Source organism: Gymnoscopelus microlampas, assembly GCF_963454915.1.
Source record: "Gymnoscopelus microlampas genome assembly, chromosome: 14".
NCBI classification, from domain to species: Eukaryota; Metazoa; Chordata; class Actinopteri; order Myctophiformes; family Myctophidae; genus Gymnoscopelus; species Gymnoscopelus microlampas.
In genome coordinates this window covers 47,413,909-47,425,212 of record NC_139951.1, presented here as the reverse complement: position 1 = coordinate 47,425,212, position 11,304 = coordinate 47,413,909, and the positions used below count along the sequence as shown (strand labels likewise).

Here is an 11,304-nt window from a genome sequence, read left to right as displayed (position 1 = left end):
TCTCTCACACATGATTGGCGTAGGCTGCGTTGCCAGGTCTGACTTTGTGTCTAAGCAATGGGCGGCTTATTTTTGCGCGCCTTTGGGCTCGTTTGCATTGTGCGCACGGCAGCGCTTGTTTAGCGTACGTCAGCGCGACGTGGCAACGGACGTGGCAACGTGAAAGGTGATTGGCTGGTGAAAAGAAACACCCGACGTTACACCAGAAATGGTGCCTGGAGAAAATGGTGACCAAAAAAAAAGTTTGGAAAAAAAGGAAAAAAAACCCGCAGCGGCTGCCTGCTGTTGTGGTGATGAGGTCGTGCGCACGGTAAACGGTACGAAGCTGCCTCCCCTTCCGTTTTGTCCGACATTTGGTGAGTAGAATTAATTATGTTGCGCGGTGGAAAAGGTGTAGTGAACAGTGAGATGTCCCCTACGCGAGGCGTAAATTCAGCGCGGCCGCCGTGGCGAGTCAGTTGGCGACATGTGGTCTGGCGGTGCGTTGTTTATTCGATAACAGAGCTGTGGGGTGTGGACACCGAGGGTGCGGAAGTCGGTCGCCATTTATATAGTTAGATATATATATTTTTTTTTAACAGAACATTTTAACTCCAATATGTGCTTCTGGGGGTCCCTGGAACAAAGTATTTAGAGATGGGGGTCCACGGCCAAATACATATCGTTTTGGTGGTCCCTGACACAGAAAAAGTTGGAGAACCACTGATTATAGCAGCATAGGTAAAAGAAAACTACAAAAACTGTTAGGATTTAGAAGACATTTGTAGAATCTCCAGAAGCACAGATTTGAGTTAAAAATGTTCGCTTTGAAAATATAAGATATAAGATTTGTTTTTAAATAAATAGCATACAAGCAGATATACAGTACAAGCTCAGTAGTTTGTATATCTGCTATTTTTGAATAGCCAAAGAAATCTAAAAATGACAGATGGTAAAAAAAAAAATGAATAAAATAAAAAGCACTTTCATAGGAAACCAGGTTCAAATCTGGAGTAGAAAAGGAAAGTTAAAAGTTACATTTAAGCAGCTCTTGAGGAAACTGTGAAATGATCTCACATCTAGTACTCAATCATTCCAACATATTCAACATATTCATAGTATGAAGAATGTTTTGCTCTTTTTTTGTCAAAATGTAATCAATGCAGGCTAAATTGTGACCAGCTAGTATCCATACTAAACTAAACTGTCCCTAGTGCTAGGCTCAGCAGATGAATTAACTGCAGCACCCATGCCAACCCAGACCCCACCCACTGACCTGATGCCAACCAACCACAGCCCACCCACTGACCTGATGCCAACCCAGACTCCACCCACTGACCTGATGCCAACCCAGACCCCACCCACTGACCTGATGCCAACCCAGACCCCACCCACTGACCTGATGCCAACTGAAGGAGGTGAGTAGAATTGTGTTGAACTAAATCATGAAAAGATTGAGCATATCTTTGAATATATCCACACGTTTCCTAGGGCGTTGTGGGCATCACTTCCTGTCAATTTGATCCAATCAAATCCCATCAAATCCAATCCAGTCCAATCATATCGACAGGAAGTGATGCCCACAACCCCTAGGAAACTTGTGGATATATTTTTAAAGCGAGCTTTTTTAACTCAAATCTTTGCTTCTGGAGATTCTACAAATGTCTTCTAAATCCTAACAGTTTTTTTTATGTTGCTATAGTATCAGTGGTTCTCAAACTTTGTAATGTCAAGGACCCCCCCAAAATTATATCTATTTGGCCCGTGGACCCCCATCTCCAAATATGTTGTTCCAGGGACCCCCTAGAAGCAAAGATTTGATTTACAAATGTTCGCTTAAAAATGTATATATTCAAAGATTTGAGTTACACATGTTCGCTTAAAAATGTTGAGTTACACATGTTCGCTTAAAAATGTATATATTCAAAGATTTGCAGAAATGTTCATGATTTTTCAAAAATACAAGCATATGATCTTGTAGATCTGCTATTTTTGAATAGCCAAAGAAATCTTAAAATGACACAGATAGATGCGTTCCCGGTCTTATAATGGATTAATTTGTAACTCTACTACGGAGGGCACCGATATACTCGGGAACTTGTGTTGATGTCACCCCCCCCAAAAGGAAAGGGTTCTGTTCTACAGGGAGACCCTGTCACATGTCACTATGTGTGCCAACGCCCATGCTCTTACAATGCATAATGGCCTCTCCATGACCACAGCTAATGGACAGTGAGTTGTCCCCGGACCGGTGTGTGGTGCATGGCTTTGCAGACTTAAGGGCCGTTCACACAGAGCACTATAACTATGTGAGAGTGTGGTCTAGGTCAACTCAGGACTCCTGGTTCGCTGCCCTCCACACTCTCCTATGTAGCATCAGGGCCTTGAGCTCTACGGTGTTGTTAGCTAAACTGTCACCATAACAATGACTATAACTATTAAAACATAGTTTAAGAAATCGTGTGTGCGTGCGTGCGTGCGTGCGTGCGTGCGTGCGTGCGTGCGTGCGTGCGTGCGTGCGTGCGTGCGTGCGTGCGTGCTCTAATGGCAGACCCCTGAAGAGCATTTATGCCAGGTTTGGTGAGGATTGGGGCAACAGTACGCCCTGTGTCTGCTGTGAGCTTGTAGATCGGCTATTTTCAAACATTTTAGTACTTTTATTTTTGGTACTTTAAGTACATTTTGATGCCAATACTTTTGTACTTTTAATCAAGTACATTTTTAATTCTGGACTTGTACTTGTAACAGAGTATTTCTATATTGCAGTATTGATACTTTTATTTGAGTACTTTTTCAACCACTGCCCTCTGGGCAATCTTAACGTAGGAAGGATACTTCCTCTCATTCACAGTTGTTCTACTCTTTTTTGTAGCTGGTGTTTCCTCTGAGAAGGGCTGTAGTTACCGTGATGTTCTAACCCACCTGGACCTCGACAGCCAGCTGTACACGGCAACGCGACCCGTTCTGCACCACAAAAGACCCACCGAGGTGCACTTGATCGTCGCCGTTGAAGCTATTTTAGACGTGGTGAGTGAACGTCGTGTTTTCGAGGCATCCTGCTGACATCGTCTATTGGATCCACACACTACAGACAGAGCACCCCAAGGGTCTCAATGAGGAGCTTCTATTGAGCTATTTTTTTGGTTTCTTCTAAATTAGATTTCCAAAGTAATAGAATTAACACTTTTCAAACACGTCCATAGGGGGGGCGTGTGTTAATAGTGCAGTGTGTCTAAAGGCCTCCTTCCCATGTTTTTATGCGTAATGTTGCACTTATATAATGTTTTGTCATAATGTACTTTTCAATCTCATGAGTCACTTGCCTGCTAGGTTGACTAACCTTTCAGGCACCTAACAGGCCCTGCAGTGGCCTGTATAGAGTGGGCTCTGTGTGATCATCTTACAATGTTGTATCTGTAATTGCGTTGGTATTTCACAAGGCATCTGTCCTTTCCTGGCACCCTATGAACAATATCCAGTCTTCATTGTTAGCTTTCAAGGTGATGACAGTTGGCACCTGTATTAATTTGGACCTGATTGCATCATACACTATCTATACCTCACTTCATGTTGTCTTGAGGATGACCTGTTACGTTGAAACACATCCGTTGCTCTGTCCATGGAGAGGTAAATACATGTAAAAAGCCTTTCACTGTATTGGCTGTTTTCTCAGTATCCTGCTGACATTGAACAATGAAGATGGAAGAAAGTGATGCTGTCACCCCAGGGCTCTATACTTCATGTTTCCCTCTACACCGGCATTATCTTTGCCAAATATACCTGATCTACAAGCTCACAATGTGTTGACGTGTTGCAACATGTGAGCTAATGTTCGCTCCATAATAGGGATGCTATGGGTTCATTTGGTTAATCACCCCCAGCAAAATAGTAGATCTAGTAGATTGTGAGCTTGTAGATCTGCTATTTTTGGCAAAGAGATTTGGGGCCCTATTCTTGCCAGTACCTTACCAACTATCCCTAAACCTCTTTGCCATTTTTTTAAACTATTTTTAAAAACATGTTCAAATAGTTCATATAGTTCAATAGTTTCAAATGTGTGTGTGCATGTGTGATGCCTCGTCTGGCTTCATCATTTATACGTGCATCTGCTTACATCTGTGTATTCTGCTATTTTCAGTTATGAGTTGTGATTGTTGACTGGACAATTCTAAATATGTTCATTCGTAGGTGGAGAAAGAGCAGAAATTGATGTCACGCGTCTTTATTAAAATGGTGAGTTCTATTACGTACGTATATTACATCTCCACAGTCTTTCCTTCCATGTCGTCACATTTCCCCTTCAGGTTTTCCAGCCACGGTATAGTTTGAGGTGCAGTTAGGGGAGCAGCTAGTGGTTAAGGGTCTTGCTCAAGGACACTTTGACCACAGGAGGAGCCAGGGATCAAACCGGGAACCTTCAGAGTACAATGGACCACAAAGGGCTTTTTGTAACATCCTTTTAGCATCCTGTAGCTGTTTTAGTTTTTTAAACTGTACTACTGTACTGTTTCCAAACATGCTAATAAACTATTCAATCAATCCATCAATTGTTTCCATACAACGGTACCATGATAAATGATTCCTTTTTTCTCGCTTTCTATAATTGTAATCAATCAATAATGTATTAATGATATAATAGGTTCCAAGGGGCTTTGTCTCCACTGATGTGATGCCATCATAAACAGTACTGTAGCTTGTAACAGTGGACCCACAATGGCAGCATCTCTATTCACCTCATTATTAGTTCAGATACACCTCTCTATTTAACATTATTCCTGATGATTTGTTTGTGATTTTCATTCTAATGCAGAGATGGAAAGATGAGTTCATATCCTGGGATCCCTCTGAGTTCTGTGGAATCCAGCGTGTCTCTGTACCCAGTGAATGGCTGTGGAAACCTGATATCACCATCGATGAGAGGTGGGAATACACGTGTACTGTAGGCCATGCTGTACACGCCACAATCAGACTATGACTAAAACTTCATCAAAAAAACCTGCTGTCAAAATCAACACTTTGTATGGAGGTCAGAATGATCTCAAATGAAGCATAGCGTTAGTTCATGCAGGACACGGAAGTCTTGCACGCCTCAGCTGTAATCTGCTGTCGATGTGAACATCAGCCTCCCACTCCCCATTCACAGCTCTGCTGGTCATTACGCCACACATTCATAAACTCCAATCAGAGCTCACGCCTTAACAAAGAGGTTCCTTAGGCCTGGAGACGATTCTAAAAACGGCTTCTAAAACCTAACCTAAGTTTTTTGAAAACTTTCAAATTCTTACTCAAAAAATAAATAAAACATTATTTTGCTACATGTATAGGAACAACTAATGAGACACAGAGGTGGCTCCCGGATTGAAAGATATAACAACGTATAGGTTACAACAGGTCTAAATGGGTTAAATACGTCTTTGCATTCTTAGCTGCCTCCTCCAACCCCAGCCTCCACCTTTTGATCAGAGTGTGGCATAGGCTCAAATACACATGATATTATAACTGCAAATTCAAGCTAATATGTCAATGTATTGCTTATTGTTTGATATTGTATCCCTATGGGGGTTTTGCTCAGCATTCCCTGATTTTGCTTAGCATGCTGCTTGGACAAAATTCCACTTAAACCCTATACTGACCGGGGTAAGGGACCATGTAAACACCACCCCCTCCTTTTTCCCTCTGCCCCCCTCTCTCTCAAAAAAGCTGATCTATGAGGATGCATATTGATAATGTTATTGGTGTTACACAAATGTGAAATCTGTAAGAGTGTGTGTGTGTGTGTGTGTGTGTGTGTGTGTGTGTGTGTGTGTGTGTGTGTGTGTGTGTGTGTGTGTGTGTGTGTGTGTGTGTGTGTGTGTGTGTGTGTGTGCGCGCGTGCGTGTTCCAGGTTAGAGGACTATGCTGCTATAGACCCCTATGTCCGCCTTTACTCTGATGGGAGAGTCTATGTTAAGAAGGCGGAAATGATCGTCAGCACCTGCAGGATGAACGTCTACAAGTTCCCCTTCGACACTCAGTCCTGCAACCTCACGTTTGCCTCTGGGATATACAGATGTGAGGGAGTCTACTGTTTGTCATTTAGTGCGTGTGCGTGCGTGCGTTAGAGGATTGATTTGATTGTATTAAGGTTCCCCATTAGCTGGTGCCATAGCAAACCAGCTAGTCTTGCTGGGGTCCACAGAAACATGTAGTACAGTAGTTGCAAATACAAACTTATTAAATGTCAGTACTCAACACACAATACATAATGAAAACTAACAAATAAAATACTACATGTGAGCAAAGAAACAGTAAAAAAAATAAATATATATATATATATATATATATATATATATATATATGTTAGCTTTAAATACAAATACAATAATGTAAATGCAGCAGAGGTTTCGAGGCAGGTTATTCCAAAGAGTCAATAATCTAAAAAATAAAGATCTCCTTAAAGCGTTGTTTTTTGGATCAGGAAATTCAAGCTGCCCATTACTGGAACCTCTAGTGTAATCATGCACAGTATTACTATAAACAATCTGTTTATGTATAAAAACAGGAGTTTTACTGCTCATGACAAGACAACCTATTCACAACTGTAAGCCAAGAGACAGGCATGCATACGGCTCACATCACATTAGACCTTAGTGAGCAGCCCAGTACTAACCGTGCTGCCCTGTTCTGGACAACCTGGAGCTTCCTGAGGTCACCACTGACAGCATCACACCAAGGAGTTTAGTACTTTCAACTTGTTGAACTGCCAAATTACACAAGTTTAAATGAAGCTTTGGGCTTGTAGATGACCTGCGCCTTGTTCCCAGCAAAGGCGGATGATTGAATTATGTATCTTTATGGTAATATTCCTTTGACTGCCTGGAGTCTGGATTACCTCTGTGTTTCCTTCTGTTCCTTTACCAGCCGATGAACTGGAGCTCAAATCAATCTATAGCGCAGATTTCACCAGAAACCGATCCATGAGCGTGATGTGGGGCGAGTATGAGTGGGAGTTTGAAGACTTTACATACGTCCTACTCAACCAGACCGACTACAAACACCAGCAGATTGTCTACACGGTAGGTCTTGTTCATAAAGGCTAGGACCTGTTCTTTGTTTTAATGCGAACTGGTACCGCTGCATTTGTCAAATCTGAACTGTCTCTAAGCTGACCTTCTAACATCTCCTCCTAGATCACTGTGAAGAGGAAGGCCGTCCTCTACATTGTCAACTTCCTGTTGCCTGTCTTGTTCTTCTTGTGTCTAGACATGGCGTCTTTCCTGATCTCGGAAAGCGGTGGAGAGAAGCTGAGCTTCAAGGTCACCGTGCTGCTGGCCGTCACAGTTTTACAACTAATTCTCAACGACATCCTGCCCGCCACGTCCAACAGAATGCCAATCATAGGTAACACTCATGGGATACGTTTTTATCTGTGTTGGATTATCATTTATATTAAACACAGTATGAGTGGATATTAATGTATTGTATTTAGAAGTCATGGTTACATTCATCAACTTGTGTCCTGCTCACAGCGATGTACTGCATGGGGACTTTTTCATTGATGCTGCTAAGTCTGTTTGAGACGGTTGTGGTGACGTATCTATTGGAAAAAGACTCTGTCCTCCAGAAGACAGAGACAGACAAAGACCACAACCTGAAGGAGGCCAAAGGCTACTGCTGTGACAGAGGTGAGACACAACACAGAGACAAAAACAGTGTCAGCATTTAGCTGACACTCTTGTCCGGAGTGAAATTCCAAGACCAAAGTAAATTACATGAACCGTAGTCACCAAATAACAAGTATAAAATGTAGTGCTTCAAGGAAACTAGGATGTCAGGTAAATGTTAAAGGTGTAGTGAAATGAAAAATATGTTTTTCACACTTTTAGAGCATATCCGTGGTCATCATATGGGCATACCTAACAATAGATACAAAAAAAAATGAAAAAAAAACATTTTTGTGTATTTTTACATCTAAAGTCCCTAAAAAGCCAATCTTAATTACTTCCTGTAAACGAAAACGTGCTGCGTGATGACATAACTCGACCTTCGTGAATATAAATGAATCTTGATTACATGCACCTGTTTGATTCCCATAGCTGCACGTTCTTCAAACACAGCTGATTTTAATTACAGAGATACTCCGTTTTGAATCTCATTGAAGATGAGTGTATTACTCATTTTAAACTTCATCTGCACACTAAAATATGTATCTGAAAACATTATAGGTTAGAAATAAGCCAGGTAGTAGCAAACGCGCTTCACTGGCCGTCTCTCTCTCACTTGTAAACAAACACTAGCCGTGTTGCCCACGGCTGAAGTGATTGAGATCCAACGTCCCATAGCCTGAAGGGATGGGACCTTCTGATTGGATTAGAGTCGTTGAGCCGACGTTTCAGGCTGAACCTTCAAAATAAAATGACCGAAAATGTCACTTCAGTGCGTCTTTAAACTTAGCGCAAGTCTACACCACATGTCTAAACCATCTAAATAACCATCTAAATAACATTCATATGCAACCAACATACATCTGCATAGCATAACCACTGGTGTAAAGTAACCAAGTACATTTACTCAAATAAATTAAAACAGCATGTGAGTCAGTGAAATGCCCCTTAACCCATTTAGACCTGAGGCCGATTCTAAAAGCTTCTAAATCCTGACCTCCCATCCTAAAAGGAATAGTTAAAAAAAGGGGTTCCCGCCCAAAATGGGTTAAGAGAATTAAGAAAGCTTGTGTGTTATACCAGACCACAGACAAAGGTATTACAGGGTCAATACGTGCTGAAGCATCATTTATTGTCCATCTCATTTCATTTCTTAATCTCTGGCTTCAATCATTCTCATCCATGAATTCTCATCCGTGAATATTGTAAATCATATTAACTCATAATGTGGTATACTCATCAATCCTCTGTATGTGTCATTTCAGAGAAGAGAAGCAAGGGGAGTCTGTGCTTTTACAATGTCCCTGATAATGATGGTGAAAGAGACACAATGCATGAGCTTCAGAGTGTGGCTGAAGAGGTTAGCATGATGTCACCATTGTATATGTACACTTCACCATGTATGTAATGTGTTTGTAGAATAATATGCACTTTAATACATTTATGAATCGTCGTGTGTCCCAAAAATATGCTCTAAATAATCTAATCTCATCTAATTTCATATTAATGTGTGTTTCAGGACAATGGTCTCAAAGGGGAATCTCATGGATTCCAGGTGATCCTTGATGAGTTGAGAGATCTGGAGAAGAACCTGCATTTGTTCTTTAAGAGCAAGGAAGATGGAGGAGGCAGCCCTGGTTACTGGACCAGAATGGCCACACGAATCAACAAAGCGTTCTCCATTTTCTATGTGACAACAGTCATCGTGTTTCTGACCCTCATCTTTAGAGCATGGAGTCCTGAATACTAAAACAAGATTCTCTGTTAAATGTTGAACACTTTTAACTGCATAAAAAGGTTGAACACAGGACTGCAGCCTGCTTATAGTCTTTCCTACAGTATGCAGCATGTACAAGTACATGTTTGCAAATCTTTGAATATAGTTTTTTTTAAGCGAACATTTTTAACTAGAATCTTTGCTTCTAGGGTTTTTTAATTGTTAGGATTTAGAAGACATTTGTCCCCAGAAGCAAAGATTCGAGATAAAATGTTCGCTATAATAAATATATATTATAGTGGAGTCTGGACTAGTCTATCGTAGTCCATTCTACAGTATATAGCGTGGTCGATCAGCTCCTTGGTTCCATTGACGTTGAGGGTTCAGATGTTCTTCTGGCACCAGAGTGTAGTAGTATGGATGCTTTTATAAGACTTTTATTCATCATCCTTACAGACGCTGAGCTCCCGAACATGATCAAAACATGTGCACAAAGTCCCCAATATGTATAGCCTAATGCTTCCTCAGGTTGAGATTAATGCTTTCAAAATGCTTTCTCAGGTTTGATGTAGGCCTACAGTATGTTCACGTGGTATGTGATCACGTGGTATGTGTTCACGTGGTATGTGTTCAACTGTCACTTCTTGACAGTTAGTACCATTAACTTGCTATTGCAGGGGTGATGCAACTTTGTTGTAGCCTGGTAAACCCTCCCTCCGGAAATCTCATTTCCATTCGATATCAGGAAGGAGTCTGGCATGAACGCCCATTCTGCAATATTGGGGAGTTTCCAGCGAAATCAGGACCTAACCGCGCCTATCAGTGTCGTCGCTCATCGTTCTGTGATTGACAGCTTACGTTGGCCAATCAGGTGGCGAGTTCGAGTGAGCCCGAATGAAGCCGAGTGCAGCCTGAGAGCCGCCGACAAAGGACGAACGGCAGCCATTGTTTTTTGTCCGAGTGCCGTCACTTCTTAGTTTCGTTCTTAAAACGGTCTCAAACTTCTTTTTTGAGGCACGGAATTTACTATTAACATATCGTTTGGATAGACTTTAGTTGTTTAACTTCATATATGTGGTCAGTTAATCATGACAGAGCCTATTTAAAAATATAAATTTAGAGAACCGGCAGGGGCGGGGAGTGACACGCATGTATCCCAATAAGGCAACCTATTTTCGGCATGGCCGTCCCAAAAGTCCCGTTGCGTCACATAGTCTGGAGCTCGTCAAAATGAACTGCTGATTGGCTTAAGGGGCTAAAACGATCATTGGTTGAAGGGGTTGTCAGTCAACGGTATTACTCCCGCCCAACTCCAGCCCACAGCCAATATTGCAGAATGAGCAATCATGCCAGACTCCTTCCTGATATCGAATGGAAATGAGATTTCCGGAGGGAGGGTTTACCAGGCTAACTTTGTTGATGTAGAGGGCCACTATATTTCCACACTCACTCCAGAGGGCCACATTGCATATACTGTTGGGCAGACAACTCTTTATCTCTGTATTTTAACTTTTTTAGTAAATGAACGCCATTCTATGTCACACCAAAGTACATACATTGGACATAAAAGACATTAGAATTTTAATAGTAGTCATTAAGCTACTAATATAGACTGAACTAATTAAAGCGGGTCATGTTTGCATGTTTGGAAATGTAACAGCTGAAATCAATAATATATCAGTATTCCGTTATTAACCTGCGGGCCGCATTACGTGAAGGTGGGGGCCGCATGTGGCCCCCGGGCCGCCAGTTGCCCATGTATGCTCTGGACCTTCACCAAGAGTGTCTACTTTTTGTCATGATTGCTTCAGTTGTCACTGTCCAACACACCTGCATCTGAACAATGTGGATGTGCCAATATTTCCTTTTTTTTCTATTTGCATAGACGCCCACAATATAACAGAAAATGACCTTAGCATAGAGCCCTCCCTGAGGGACTCCGGTCAACCGGTTCAAGTGGTTAAA

At 41.7% G+C, this 11,304-nt stretch overlaps 1 protein-coding gene across 1 annotated transcript; it reads left to right on the top strand.

The window, feature by feature from the left end:
• Positions 1-1,228: 1,228 nt before the first annotated feature.
• LOC311060271 (5-hydroxytryptamine receptor 3A-like) lies at positions 1,229-9,861 on the top strand (the record flags this gene model as incomplete). Its single annotated transcript, XM_084078407.1, has 10 exons — positions 1,229-1,397; positions 2,852-3,006; positions 4,168-4,212; positions 4,790-4,899; positions 5,864-6,030; positions 6,880-7,034; positions 7,149-7,359; positions 7,488-7,643; positions 8,888-8,982; positions 9,142-9,861. The coding sequence occupies 10 exons, from the start codon at positions 1,229-1,231 to the stop codon at positions 9,370-9,372; spliced, it is 1,494 nt and encodes a 497-aa protein (XP_083934533.1). The 3' UTR covers positions 9,373-9,861.
• Between the last annotated feature and the right edge of the window lie 1,443 nt (positions 9,862-11,304).